The 15,815-nt window shown below is 34.5% G+C and overlaps 1 protein-coding gene across 4 annotated transcripts in view; it reads left to right on the top strand.

Annotated features, from left to right (window-relative positions):
- Window positions 1-15,815, top strand: part of XRN1 (5'-3' exoribonuclease 1) — a 101,316-nt gene that overhangs the window by 24,667 nt on the left and 60,834 nt on the right. For all 4 annotated transcript variants that reach the window (XM_082626029.1, XM_082626032.1, XM_082626030.1 and 1 more), the window contains exons 13-19: window positions 618-707; window positions 2,546-2,702; window positions 4,726-4,845; window positions 9,771-9,940; window positions 11,158-11,278; window positions 11,375-11,473; window positions 15,609-15,712. In XM_082626029.1, the coding sequence (XP_082482155.1) occupies window positions 618-707; window positions 2,546-2,702; window positions 4,726-4,845; window positions 9,771-9,940; window positions 11,158-11,278; window positions 11,375-11,473; window positions 15,609-15,712 (861 nt within the window). The remainder of the gene's footprint in view (window positions 1-617; window positions 708-2,545; window positions 2,703-4,725; window positions 4,846-9,770; window positions 9,941-11,157; window positions 11,279-11,374; window positions 11,474-15,608; window positions 15,713-15,815) is intronic.

Raw genomic sequence — 15,815 nt, 5'->3', positions numbered from 1 at the left:
ACTTTGGGGTTTAACCTAGAGTGCTCTTTTTTGCTCTGTGTGTGTGTGTGCGTGCGCATGCACGCGCGTGTGTAATGTGTGTGTGATTATTTTACCTTAAATGATGGTTTTTGAGAAAAAGGAATTAGAGGGAATATTGTTCAGTGGATATAGCACTTTTCAAAGTGTGTTCTAGCTCTATAACCAGATTTTAAGATCTTCTCATTTCCTCCTGTGATTCTCTCAGGCATCCTCCCAAATAAAGAAGATTCCCATCCCTATCTCTCATCACACCCTGAATATTTAAGGAACTGGTAGTACCACATTATAGAAAGCTTCATTAACTAAATCCTCAAACTTTAAACCAAAGGCACAGTACATTGACTGAATAAATATGCACAGCATGTTTAAGTATTCTGGTAGTTGGTTTAGGAAAACTATAAGGCAAACCTTTAATCTGGCATGATGGATTTTTAAAAAATAATATTTTGGAGTTTTTCTGATTGCAGTTTTTGGCTTATTCATTGATTAAATAAAACGTGAGGCAGAATGTGATATCAGGAGATATCATGCTCTAAACACAATGGCCTGTCTTCAAAAAATAATGTTATAATGAAAATATTCTTTTCTGTTTTCAGTGACTTTCTGGCTGATCAAGCTGCATGTTATGTTCAGGCAATACAGTGGATTTTGCATTATTACTATCATGGAGTTCAGTCCTGGAGCTGGTGAGGGAATAAAAACAAAAAGTTTTGTCTTTTATAATGGTTCATTCTACTGTAAGCTCATTTGAGAATCTCTTTTCTTCTTATTTCTATTTATGATAGTATTTTTTAAAAGATACATACAGCCAAGTTTAAATGAAATACAGGTAATCTTTTTTTTTATATGAAAATACTTTAAAAAGACCCTTTTATAACAAAGATACTTCCAGCTATAGCAGATGGCCCATAATAAAAGCTCTCTGTTAATCTAAGGATTTAAAATTTTCTGTCATAATGAATGAAGTGTGACAAAGTCTTGATAATTAATTATTGGGTCTGAGCAGTGGTTAAGTGGGATTGTTTATTATATTCTTCTCTACATTTTTATGTGTTTGAAAAATTTTTCTATCAGGAGTAATTTTTGAAGAATGAGTTATATGAATGTTAGACTGGGAAGGGTAAAGAAGAAAGGAGAAAGGAATTACTTGCTTTTCCTGGAAATAATAATAATTTCTCTCGTTTCCTGTTCCAGCAAGTTCCATCTACTTTTCCAAACCATCCACTGAAATAGAAAAAATAACAAGCCAGAATATGCTGCAGGGAAAAGCAGAGACTTTTAAGTGATGAGATAGCTTGTTTTGTTTTGTTTTGTTTTCAGAACACCTGCTAGGCTCTCTTTTAAAGCACCAACAGCAAAACAGACCAGTGCAAAAAAATGTGGCATTAATTTCACATGATTTCACTTACTAATAACCTTTACAAATCTTAGCAATAACTAACATGATTCTCAGGGCATCTCTGAAGAGTATTCTATGACAAAAATCCTTGATTTGCCATTTTTTAAGAGGGTGAGTATAAGTTATCCCTATTATATTACCAGGCTTTAAGGCCAGGCACCTGAAAAGCATGTTCTCATGTAATCCTCACAACTATTTAAAGTAAGCATTGTTCTCTGCCTTTTACAGATGAGAATTAGAGAGGTTAAGTAATCTTTCCAAGATGACATATACCCAAGAATCAAGTCCAAGGCTATCTGATTCCCAAAGTCTATACGTTTTGCCTTGTTTCACATGCCATTCTGCCTCCTAAACTTTCCCACCCTTTTGAAGTATGACATAATTGCAGACTATAAAAATATTTCTTCATTGTTTTGTTGGTATCTTTAGTCAAACATTAAGAACATTGAAAGTTTTTTAAAAATCATATGTTTCAAGTTTTGTAAAAATATTTTTCCTGTAGTTAAATATGGGAAGGTATTAAAAACAAAAATAGTTGGTGTGTATGATTGAGAAATGGTTTAATCCTTACCACAAACACAATATATATATACTAATACAAAGATAAAAGTTCTTAGAACTGACTAGTAACAGCCATCTGAGCTCAGACTCACTGTTCCCTCTGTCCTTATGAGAGAAGCTCAGGCCCACATGAGCTAACTGAACGTCTTCTGACTACCTCATTACTTCATTCTAAGAATCTATTGTTTGGAAGACTCACAGTCAACATTTTCGAAACTAAACAGCCATTATATTATTTATATATATAAATAATAAATTATATATTATATAATTATATAATATATATTTATATATTATTAATATATATGTCCTTGCATGCATCCAAATTTTGAGTGTGAAACTGCACTTTAAAAATTAAGGAAATAAAATATTTGTTGCCATCAAGTGACCTAAATTTTCCAACATTGCTGATTTTTTATATTCAAGTAGCAGAATTATGAATGAGTTTTTGTCTTTAGAATTATTACCATGTGTTGTTAAAATAGAATATGGAAAAGTATATACTTAACTATTGACCTGTTTCATAAAATTGCCAATTGTTTAAAACTCAGTTTTGTATTATAGGTTTTATCCGTACCATTATGCACCTTTCCTATCTGATATCCGCAACATCAGTACACTCAAAATCCATTTTGAACTAGGAAAACCTTTTAAGCCATTTGAACAGCTTCTTGCTGTACTTCCAGCAGCTAGCAAAAATTTACTTCCTACATGCTACCAGGTGAGTTTTAGAATTAAATGTGTTTACGGTCTTTTTAATATTTAGGAGCTCCTCCTGCAAATTTAGAAACATCATACCCAAATTTCTTTAATAGCTAAATATATTTATTTTCAGTTTCAAATATAGGATTCCTTAAACAAGTCCCTTGAAAAGTAGTTTCTTGATTTAAAGTTAGCTTTGTTTTATATTTTATTTTTATTTATTTATTTATTTGGTTGTGCCGGGTCTTAGTTGCAGCCTGTGGGCTCCTTAGTTGCAGCACATGGACTCCTTAGTTGTGGCAGGTGGGCTCCTTAGTTGTGGCTCACCAGCCCCTTAGTTGTGGCATGCGAACTCTTAGTTGCAGCATACATGTGGGATCTAGTTCCCCGACCAGGGATCAAACCTGGGCCCCGTGCATTGGGAGCGTGGAGTCTTAAGCACTGCGCCACCAGGGGAGTCCCCAAGTTAGCTTTGTTTTAAAAATGCAAACAAATTTCATAAGCCATTCAGAGCATAGCTTCTTTATTTTCAGTATCTTTAAGGACATCTTCAATTTGTCTCTGCACTGATGAAAGTAAACTGAGAGAGGCAAAATCCGAAGCCATCTGCTTTGTCCAAACGTTTACAGGTTTCATTTCAGTTCTCTTTTACCCTCTACCTATTAGAATACAGATGATTCTAATAAGTTATTTATATCAACAAAAGTATTACCTCCGTTTATATTTGGATTTTAAGTATTTCATTAATCAAATTGTGGAATAAAAGGCTTTTCTCTGGTTAACATATTTCACATAACAGGAGAAAGATATTTCAGGGGTGATTGAGTCACCAAAATTACGCCAAGCCTGCTAAGCTGAGGCTGAGAGTAAACTTCATTTAGTTCTTCTAGAGCATCAATCTCTTCTTCTAATTCCATGGTCCGGTACCAGGAACTGGAGTAGACACATATAAACACAAACACACACACCTGCCTTCACTGCTTGAACAGTATCAGGCTTCCTTCTGTATCTTTCTGAAACTTAACCTGTCCTTCATCCTGGCCCCTGGCCTTCCTTTCTTAAGTTTCTTTGATGCTTTTTTCCTACCTTCACATACATTAAGGATTGATACTCAACCACTCTGGACCAGTAACCATGCAGGTTTTTATAGCCACATCTGTTTTGATTGTTCTATGCTCATGACTTGCTGATTATTAAATACTTTGAATATTACCTTGAGAAATATGTTATTTCTTTAAAGTTTTATATCATAATCTTCCATATTCCTTTCCTAGAAGACATCTTTAACTTTATCTACTTCTGTTATAAAATCTCTTAATAAAAATGTCATATTGAACTTCTTATCTTTGCTATTGGTAGTAAAGAGATTTTGGATTTTAGGATTTTTTTTCTTTTTAAATTATCTTAGTTCTTATATAACTTAATAAAATCAGTTGATTAGGACATGAAAATAAATTGCCTAAGGTTAAAAATGGAGTGTGTGAAATGAACTGAAGTCTGAATGGGAAAACAATTTAGATAAGCCTTGTAAAGTGAAAAGACAATAAAAGATAGAAATGATAAAATTCAGAGTAAAGATAGTTTTGCTGGGCTTCCCTGGTGGCACAGTGGTTGAGAGTCTGCCTGCCGTTGCAGGGGACACGGATTCGTGCCCCAGTCCGGGAATATCCCACTTGCCGCAGAGCGGCTGGACCCGTGAGCCATGGCCGCTGAGCCTGCGCGTCCGGAGCCTGTGCTCTGCAACGGGAGAGGCCACAACAGTGAGAGGCCCGCATACCGAAAAAAAAAAAAAAGATAGTTCTGCTACATAACTAGGTTAGTGGAACAGGAAAGTGGTGAACGGTGGTGAAATTAGAAGCCTCATAGTTGAAAATTAAAATATAATAAGTATATTACAACATATCTAAGATATGAAAATTTACTTTTGCTTTGCTTAGAAATTTTAAACTGTAACAATTGAGGAAATATTATAAATATATTAACAAAAAGCTACATTGGTATTAGTTGTTATATTTCTGTCACACTATTTTATATTTTCACAGCATTTGATGACCAATGAAGACTCGCCAATTATAGAATATTATCCACCTGATTTTAAAACTGACCTAAATGGGAAGCAACAGGAATGGGAAGCTGTGGTTCTAATACCTTTTATTGATGAGGTCAGTGCATGAAATAGTTATATATACATGTATATTTTAATCAGATATTATTTCACATAAATTAATAAGCAGTGGATTTTAATCACCATTTGTATTTTGTTAATGAGTTTTAACTACTCTCATCTTCATTATGTGCATCAAAACTTGTAGGTATGCTAATTATAAGAAAGCTGGCATTGATTTACTAATAGTAGACAAAGTAGGCTTCAGAACAAGGAGCATTACCAGAAATCAAAGGCTTGAATAACACTGTAAACCTACTCAACCTCATTAATATATGTAGAACACTGTGCCCAACAACTAAAGAATACACATTTTTAAGTGAAAGAACATTCACCAAGATTATTTGGTGAGACATAAAACATGTCTGGGGCTTCCCTGGTGGCGCAGTGGTTGAGAGTCCGCCTGCTGATGCAGGGGACGCGGGTTCGTGCCCCGGTCTGGGAAGATCCCACTTGCCGCGGAGCGGCTGGGCCCGTGAGCCATGGCCGCTGAGCCTGCGCGTCCGGAGCCTGTGCTCCGCAACGGGAGAGGCCACAACAGTGAGAGGCCCGTGTACCACAAAAAAAAAAAAAAAAAAAAAAAGAAAAAAAAAATGTCTGAATAAATTTAAAAGGGTTGAAATCATAAAGAAAATGTTCTCTGACCACATGGAATTAAATTAAAAATCAGTAACAACTCTCTGGGAAATTTACAGATATTTTGAAATTAAATAACACACTTGTAAATAATCCATAGATTAAAGAAATTAAAAGGGATATTTGAAAATACTTTATCTGAATGATAATGAGAACACGTATCGTAATCTATGATAAAGCTAAAGCGAGGCTTAAAGGGAGACTTAAGGTTCTAGATGCTTATCCTAAGCAATAAGACATTTTAAAATAAATTAAGCTTCCTACCATAAGAAGCTAGAAAAACAAGAGCAATTTAAATCCAAACTAAGCAGAATGAAGGAAATAAAAAAGATAGCAGAAATCTATGGGAAATGAGCAAACAATAGAGAAAAATCAATGAAACCAAAAGTTGGTCCTCTGAAAAGATTAATAAAATTGATAAATCCTAGCTAGACAGATCAAGAAAGGCTGAAAAAAGCTAGAGCACGAGGGGAGAACACATAAATTGCCAATATTTGGAATGAAAGAGGTGTCCTATAAATTCTACAGCTATTAAAAGAATCCGTAAGGGATATTGTGAACAATTTTATGCCAAAGAATTCAGTAACCTAAGTGAAATGAACACAGTTCTTTAAAGACACAATTTAGCAAAACTGACCAAAAAACATGTAAAAATCTGAGTAGTTCTATATCTTTTAAAGACATTAAGTTTCATGATTTAAAATCTTCTCACAGAGAAAATTCTAGGTTCAGATGTCTTGACTTGTGAATTCTAGCAAGCATTCAAGGAAGAAATAATACCAATTTTGCACAAACTTTGAGAACATAGAAGAGGAATAATCACTTCCCAATATATTTTATTAGACCAGCATAATGCAGATACCCATAGTAAATGATGTTACAAGAAAAGAAAATTACTTGCTATTATCCCTCCTAAAAGTAAATGCAAAAACGTTTAACAGGGGCTTCCCTGGTGGCGCAGTGGTTGGGAGTCCGCCTGCCGATGCAGGGGACACCAGTTCGTGCCCCGGTGCAGGAAGATCCCACATGCCGCGGAGCGGCTGGGCCCGTGAGCCATGGCATTGAGCCTGCACATCCGGAGCCTGTGCTCTGCAACGGGAGAGGCCACGACGGTGAGAGGCCCACGTACCGCAAAAAAAAAAAAAAAAAAAAAACGTTTAACAAAATAAAGCCAGATGGGATCCAATAATATGTTAGAAGGATAATACTCATAACCAAATGTCATTTATTTTAGAAAGACAGTGTTGATTTGCGATGATTTACCACACTATGAGTATTCAACATCCAATTTTAATAGAAATGCTCAACATACAGTACTAGAAATAAGAGGACACTTCCTCAACCAGATAAAGTGCATCTTAAAAAAAACTTACTGCTAACAATATACTTAATAGTAAAATTTTGAATGTTTTCTCTGTAAGATCAAGGGTAAGACAAGGATGTTTATTCTAACCAATTCTAATACTGTACTGGAAGTCCAGTGTATTAAGTCAAGGAAAAGAAATAAAGGCATGCAGATTAGAAAGGAAGAAGAAAAATTGTTTTTATATGCACATAGCACTATCACATATATAAGAAATTCTAAGCAGTCGTCAAAAACATACTCTAACCAATAAGTAAATTTAGCAAGGTCACAGAAAATCTATACACAATCTATATAAAATCTATACAAAATTCAATTGTGTTTCTATATACTAGTAGTAAACAATTGGAATATATAAATTTTTTTAAATAAAAAGATTTTTATTCTGCTTTCAATAGCATTAAGATATATAAAATACACAGTTACAAATTTAACAGCATGTACACTGAATACTGCAATAGTGTTGAGATATAGAAACCTAAATAAATGGAGGGACATACCATGTTCAAGGAATAGAAGATTTAGTATTGTTAAGATGTACCCTCTTCCCAAATTGATCTTTGGACTCAACATAATCCCAATGAAAAGGCCAGCAGATTTTTGTGTAGAAATCAGAAATCCTATTCTAAAGTCTTCATGAAATTGCAGAGGATCTAGAGTAGCCAAAGCAATCTATAGGAAGAAAAACAATACTGGAAGACTTTCATTCTCTGATTTCATGACTTACCATGAAGCTAAAGTAATCAAGGGAGTATGTTACCTACATGGCAATAGATCAGTGGAACAGAATTGAGTCCAAACATAGATCTATACTTGTCCAGTTAATAAATTTCAATTAAGACATCAAAGCTATTCAATGGGTAAAGAAAAAGCTTTTCAACAATTGGTGCTGAAACAGCTCGCCATATATGTTGAAAAACCCTGTACACTAATGTTCAGAGCAACTTATTTGTGATAACCCCAAACTGGAAAAAATTTGAATATCCTTCAATGAGTGAGTAAAAAAAACTGTAGTACATCCATATAAAGGCATACTACTCAGCAATAAAAAAAACTATTGACACAAACAACGGATGGAAAAAAGTTCATTTGAGTGAAAAAGTCAATCTTGGAAGGTTTTATATAGTTCCATTTATATAATATTTTTGAAATGACAAAATTATTGTAATATAAAACACATCAGTGGTTGTTAAGGGTTAGGGTTGGGGATAGGGTGTGCCTATAAAGGGATAACATGAAGGGGTTTCTTTATGATGATGTGACAGTTCTGTATTCCAGTTTTAGTGGTAGTTACATGAATCTATACATATGATAAAAATTCCATAGTACTGTATACACACACAAAATTTAGATATAAAAACTAGTGAAATCCGAATAAATCTGTAGTAGTGATGTACCAGTGTCAATTTCCTGGTTTTGATGATGTACTGTGGCTGTGTGTAAGATGTTATCATTGAAAGGTACATGGGAACACACCATACTAATTCTGCAAATTCTTATAAATCTTAATGTTTCTTGCCACTGTACACAATGCTGTGAAAAAAGGACTTGTGTGTTTATGTATTCTTTTTGTTTGTTTGTTTGTTAATGCATTCTTATATATCAGAGATTTTATTTTTGTAAGGTAGAATCCCCAAAGCAGGAATGCTTGGTTAATGGGAATGTGTATTTTTTGTTTTAATGACTATTACCAGTCTTCTTTTTCAAGTAGACTGGTCTAATTCACACCAGCAATATTTAAGTGCCTACTTCTCTGCTTTTCTAATCCTGAGTATTATTGCTTTATTTAATTTTGATGATAAAGTCTACTGATGATAAAGAATGCCATTCATTCCAATTTATTTTTCCCTGATTCCTAATTTAAGTATATTTTTATGTATGTTTGTCTTTTACATTTTCTCTTTTGTAAATTGTCTGCTTATATCCTTTTCCTCATTTTCTTTTTTTGATTTTGAACAACTCTTTTTATATTAGGAATATTTTTCCCCATTGTGGCATTTGCCTGTTGATTTTTTTGTGACATCTTTTATCACATACATTTTCTTTTACTTGAAAAATGTCTTTTTCCCTTAAAGCTGTTCAGCTTTTTCCTGCCTTATTTAAGAGTTTTTCACTCCAAATTATCAATAACCTCCTAGATTTTTTCCCATTATTTTTGTTGTTTCATTACTCTGATACTTGCTTTTGTATATGGTATGATATTGGAAAATACATGTGCTTTCTTTCCCAGCTGGATAGCTAGTTATGATAAAAACATTGTTTAAATATCTGAAATACCATGTTTGATGTAGATTTGGATTTGTTTTTGAACTCTTTTGTTCTTCTGGTCTGTGGGTCTCTTGTGGTGTCAATACTTAAGTGTTTTGCTTACAGGTAGTTTTGTAAAAGGTGATAGGATCTGGTAAGACAAGTTCCTGGTAACATTTTGCAGCTCACACATTCATCCTTCCAATATGAACACTAACATCATTTTGTCCTTTAAAAAGAAATATTTTAAACCATTGTGGTTTGATAGGAATTATGTTAAATACAAAAGATAATTGGAAAGATGAACATACCTATACCATTGTACAATTTGTAAAGTAAGAGATCAATGAGCAGTGAATTAAGATAAATTATAATTATGATCAATTCATATTTAAATTTTGATTTTCTGCTGATTTTATCCACACGTTAGTGATTGCTGTTGGAGTAATAGTTTCAGAGGAATTTGTAGTGACAAGCAATATTCTAGGGCCCTTTGAAACAAGAATAGCACATCAGTTTTTCATGTAATGAAATGGAAAAGAATTGTATTAGTCAAGATTTTTGTTTTTCATGAACACAAATAGTAATTCTGTATTCCAAGAGAAAAGATTTATTCTGTATGTTGAGATTACAGAATTTTTGTATTTTTAACCCCTCTCTCCAATCTTTATATTCAGAAGCGATTGTTGGAAGCCATGGAGACATGCAACCACTCCCTGAAAAAAGAAGAGAGGAAAAGAAACCAACATAGTGAGTGCCTGATGTGCTGGTATGATAGCGAGACAGAGTTCACGTACCCCTCTCCGTGGCCAGAAAAGTTCCCTGCCATAGGACGATGCTGCGCAAGGTAACGTTGTTTGGTAATTTTTCAGCAACAGAGAGCTCAAAAAAAAAAAAAAAAAAAAAAGCAAGCTTTTGAATATCTACTTGGAGAATTAACAAATAATTTATGACCGTTGTAGTCAATTGATAATGAATTACATGCAACTTGCCAAGGATCGTAGCATCTCTCTCCTTCTCTCTCTCTCTCACAGTTGTTTCTATAGTTCTCTGCTTTGGTCCAATTCTGCTTCTCTGTTTTTGTCTTCTGTTAAAGTTGTCCCGCCCCCGTATATATCTGTTCTCTCCCTCAAGAGGGTGTATGAATTTTTGTTTCCATTGCCAGTGTCTGCTCCCAGCATTATTTGACATGCTATGACTTGGCCTCTTATACTCCCCAACCACCCAACTGGAAAAAAGGAAAACAAGAAATAAAAGAGCTCCTCTGGGGGCTTCCCTGGTGGTGCAGTGGTTGAGAGTCCGCCTGCCAATGCAGGGGACAAGGGTTCGTGCCCCGGTCCAGGAAGATCCCACATGCCGCGGAGCGGCTGGGCCCGTGAGCCATGGCCACTGAGCCTGCGCGTCCGGAGCCTGTGCTCCGCAACGGGAGAGGCCACAACAGTGAGAGGCCCGTGTACCACAAAAAAAAAAAAAAAAAAAAAAAAAAAGCTCCTCTGTTTCTTGCCTCAAACCTATTTCTACTTTCTCTTCCTCATTAAGATGTCTTCTTCCTTGTTTTTCCTCTTCTCTCATCTTCTCTTCAAATAATATCTAGATGGCAGTTGTGTTGCAGATAAAGCAAACGTTTCTCAGTTATGATTTTTCCTTTTATTAAAGCAAAGAGAAAGATGAAATAGACATTATAAAATGTTTATTTTCCATTCTGAGTTTTGGTACATGGAGGATATAGAGATTTGTAGTATGTTTTGTATGTTCCTTTAGTATAAAAATTATGTATATATACATATTTATATATTTTATATATATTATATTTTTTATATATTATATATATATTTTAAATTAATGGGGAGAACGTCCACTCAGTATCTTACAGGCATGGTTGTGTCTGGATCAATACTAACGAAGAATCTGCTGCTCTATATTTTCTTTCTCTTAAACGATGAATTGTTAATTCTCCTGTTAAAAGCAAGGAGGACTCTTGCAAAATCCTGAAGGGAATGCTGAAAACCTGTGATTGCTTGTAATGTATGAATTCTAAATTAAATGCCTCTATTTATTTTCTAGGTATAAAATAATATCATTAGATGCTTGGCGTGTAGACATAAGCAAAAACAAAATAACCAGGGTTGACCAAAAGGCATTATATTTCTGTGGATTTCCTACTTTGAAACACATCAAACACAAAGTCAGTGGCTATTTAGTTCAAAATTTTTTCACTTTATTGAATGTGAAGTGATTATGGAGAAAAAATTAAAATTAAATTCTATGACTTCTTTTAAAGTTTTTTTTGAAGAAAAGTGGGGTTCAAGTATTCCAGCAAAGCAGTCGTGGAGAAAACATGATGTTGGAAATCTTAGTGAATGCAGAATCAGATGAACTTGTAAGTATTTTCTTCATTTTATATTTCTTAGGTGATTATTATGCATAAAACTGTTTTAGCTGTAACGTGTTTTCCAAAGTGGTATAACATGTAGTAACTCCAGAAGTTCACAGGAAATAAGGATAAAGAAACATTTACACAAATTAAAAGAAAGGACATATTTAATTGTGACGTAATGAGCAAAACAAATGCTGTAGGAATTTGAAGAGGAGATAAGCTGTGTGAGCTAAAGATTAAGTATAGATCTGTAGATGAGAATAGGCTTGAGCTGGGCGCTAAAAGAAAGATTATCACAAAGAGGAAAAGGGAGGGGAAAGGTATTCCAGTTGAAAAGAATAACATGAGCTGGGAGTTATAGTAAAAAAATAAATGTGATACATTATCTTTTTTTTTTTAACCTTTTTGTGTGTCTGAAATTTTTCTTCATACTTTTTCTTTTTTTAGAGTAAATGTGATGTATTTGAGGAGAAGGAATAGATAAACCTGACTGAATCAGAGAACTTGTGTTGGGAAATAGTAGAAGATAAGTTTGAAAAAACAGATTGAGGCGAGATTATGGAGGACCTTGAATACCAGGCTGAGGAGTTTGGATTTATCTTTTCATGACTGTTATCTTGAAATTGGTACTTTCGTAAAGATTAATTTGGTGGCAATATAGTAGACTAAAGTGCATACAAAAGAAATGGAAGAAAATGGAAAAGCCTGCAAGTTGAGGTTGTGGTTATAGAAGCCTTAGACAATAAGGACATAAACCGTGGAAGTGGTAATAGGTCTAGATGAACAGGACTAAATAAAATTCACAAGTTTCATCATTTGTTCAAAAATAGGGGATGAAAAGAAAAAGAAAATATTAAATATGAATCACTCTTAGATATCAGACTAATTAACTGAAAAACAATTACTGTTTATTGGAATAAAGAAGTTAAAATGGGAGAGGCACTGGCTTGAGGGGATTAATTATCAGTAATAGAATTTTAAGTTGGTGCTAGGACATTTAACTGGAGCTGCCCTTTCAGCCTTTCTCAACAGGGTTCCACAAGAGGTTTAAGCCCTCTTGCCCTAAGTCATCCATTCGTTTATAATAGATTAATTTACCTTTTGTGCATTTAGAATGGTACTAGTTATGTACCATCCTTGGAAGAATTGGGGAAATACGTAGTCAAATTGTTTTTTGTGTTCTGTGGTTCAGATGAAAAACTTCAGTCAAGAAAGGCAACTTATACACAGTTGAATACCTGGAGCTAGAGCTTGTAAGGCAATAGGGATATGTAGAGCGTTAGCAAGGAAGTGATGGCTGGGGCCTTAGGGCTCATTTCCTTGAAGAAAGGGGATTCTCAGGGTTCAAGGCCCCAGCATGAGGAAGTACCCATGGGTGGAAAGGGTGGAAAAGGAACCAGTAAAAGTTATACAGTGTTCAGTGAAGAAAGAGAATAATTCCCATGTTTAGTAGTGTCACAGAAGCATGGAGTAGGTGGTACATACAGTTCAAGACGAGTGAAAACTAAAATAAGGTCTGTGAGTTTGTCCTTTGGGCATCATTAGTGGACTTTGAGAATTCCATTCCCATAGGTTGTTGGCGGCAGAAGTCCAATTCCTAAGTACTAATCCGGGACTCCTTCAGTGGGAAGTCGAGGTAGCAGGTCTTAAGCCCTTGGTTAAGAAGTTTATCATTGAGGGCTTCCCTGGTGGCGCAGTGGTTGAGAGTCCGCCTGCCGATGCAGGGGACACGGGTTCGTGCCCTGGTCCGGGAAGATCCCACGTGCCGCGGAGTGGCTGGGCCCGTGAGCCATGGCCGCTGAGCCTGTGCGTCCTCAACGGGAGAGGCCACAGCAGTGAGAGGCCCGCGTACTGCAAAAAAAAAAAAAAAAAAAAAAAAGAGTAATGAAAAGAGGGCTAGAAACATAACTGTAGGTAAAGAAGAGGCAGCTCATTTAGCAAATCCGTACAAAAGAAGAGAGGTAGAGCTAAAGAAGAAAGGAGCTCCTAAAGGCACTGTAGAGGGAAAGGATGTGAAGTGGATCGCCTCTAGGGCTTACGGGAAAGGATTAATCTAGGAAAGGAGGGAAAAGGATAATTAAGGGAGCCTAGTTCTAATGGTGAAACTTGTTTTATTTATCAGAATAGTCATTCTTTTGTATGTTCACTGTAAGAGATGTCTAAATATAGTAAATAAAATAAAAAGTTACCCCCAAAAGTCTAAAAATAGTCATCTCTATTTGTTAAAGAAGTATTTGCTAATAATGATTAAGCATAATGAAAAGAAAAAATGTGAATCAAAATTTATATTTCAACTTCAGTTTCTACCACAAAGTTGTTGTCTAACCAACAGTAATAATAATAATATTGTTTCCTTTTAAGTATTTTTACTTCAGGTATTATTTCATACAGAATATTTATATAGTTGTCCCTCAGTATCCATGGGGCATTGGTTCCAGGACTCCCCACTGATACCAAAATCTGTGGATGCTCAAGTCTCTTATATAAAATGGTGTAATATTTGCATATGACATACACACATCCTGCCTTATACTTTAGATCATCTCTTTTACTTATAATACTTAATACAATATAAATAATTATAAATACAATATAAATGCTATGTAAATAGTTGCCAGCATTTGTTGAAACTTTCTGGAGTTTTTTTCTTTTTGTTTTTTTAAAATATTCTCCATCAGTAGTTGGTTGAATCTGCAGATGTGGAACCCATGGATACAGAGGGCCAACTGTGCAGCATTTTATAGTTTACAAAAGCTTTTGTGTATATTATTTTATTCTTAAATAAATATTGTGAGGTAGATGTTATAACTTCTTCTCATAAAAGAAAACTGAGACTCAGTGGGATTAAAGGATTTGCCTAAGAGTCCATAGCTGAAGAGAGGCAGAACCCAATTTTGGAGCCGTGGTTTCTAACTTGAAATAAGTCTAGTGTTCTTGTTTAATTATACCAACCACAAACTGAAATGAATTACATATTTTAGATTCTGTTTTATGCTATCTGATTATTTGATATGAAATATAATAGCCCCTTTTCTAGACATCTATGCTGTTGTTTTCACTTTTCTCAGTTTCCATGAGAAAAATAAGCTGATAATCATGAGAATAATAGAATCATAGAATTTTACAACTGGATGGAATTTTGTGAAGCAACTAATCCAGCTCATTAATTTTACAGATTAAAAAACTTAAATGGAGATTGGAAAAGGGACATTCACTCAGCTAGTTAGCTGCAGAACTAAGAACCTAGGTTTCTTGCTGAACATTATTTCTACTAAAGTTGGCTATTATTGTGAACAGTAATACTCACATTATAGGTCAGTGTTCTTCTGTTTGATTTTACTGAAACCTGTTTTCTCGCCAAGTAATTTCATTTAGGATTAAAATCAGTGGGCCATCCTTCACTAATAACTGCCAGTGCTGTTGAAAAAATGAGAAGGAGGCAAGCTTCCTAGTGTTGAGATGTTTATACTGCAGAATATTACTTTTAAGTTGGTCATAGTTCCCTTCTAATAAGAAGAGATTGGCAGAGGGGAAGGTAAAGTTGGTAAACTTACACAGATTCATAATAAGTTAAAGAATAAAGAAAGACAGATAAGTAAAAACGACTGAAAATTATTTTTTTTTTTAAGAAGGAGGACTTCCCTGGCGTTCCAGTGGTTAAGACTCCACACTTCCACTGCAGGGGACTAGGGTTCAATCCCTGGTCAGGGAACTAAGATCCTGCATGCCGCGTGGCGTGGCCAAAAAAATTTTTTAAATAAAAATAAATTAATTAATTAAAAGGAAAGGGAAAAAACCAAAAATCTAAAAGAACAGAAATCCTGGAAAATGTACTAGAAAGACAAAGAGTAGTTGGCTATAAAGGCACAACTTAGAGAAGAGAAATTTTAAAAACTGAATTCAAGTGGATGGAATAAGTAAGTGGGAATAAAGCTGAGAAGAGCAGTTACTAATAGGGAATAATTGGCCTGAGCCATCAAATAATATTTTATATCTGTTTTAATTATTAAGGCATGGTTTTTATAGATTTTAAATACACTGTTATAAACACAAGCCAGTTTTAATTATTTAATTTTGCCTCTGTAAAATTCTCTCTTGGACCTAAAACGTGAATGAACTTTTCTGCTTTTACTTTAAGAGTGTAGAAAATATAGCTTCATCAGTGCTTGGGAAGTCTCTCTTTGTTAATTGGCCTCATCTTGAAGAAGCTAGAGTTGTTGGTGTATCAGATGGAGAAACTAAGTAAGATTTTATTTATAATTTTTAAAGTTTATATGTGCTTTGCTATTTGTTGGCTTTTATTCATACATTTTAACTGATATAATATTTGTAAAATATTTACACT

Source organism: Mesoplodon mirus, assembly GCF_964341445.2.
Source record: "Mesoplodon mirus genome assembly, chromosome: 6".
Classification (NCBI taxonomy): Eukaryota; Metazoa; Chordata; class Mammalia; order Artiodactyla; family Ziphiidae; genus Mesoplodon; species Mesoplodon mirus.
The sequence above is the reverse complement of the archived record's forward strand: the minus strand, read 5'-3'. Positions and strand labels throughout refer to the sequence as shown.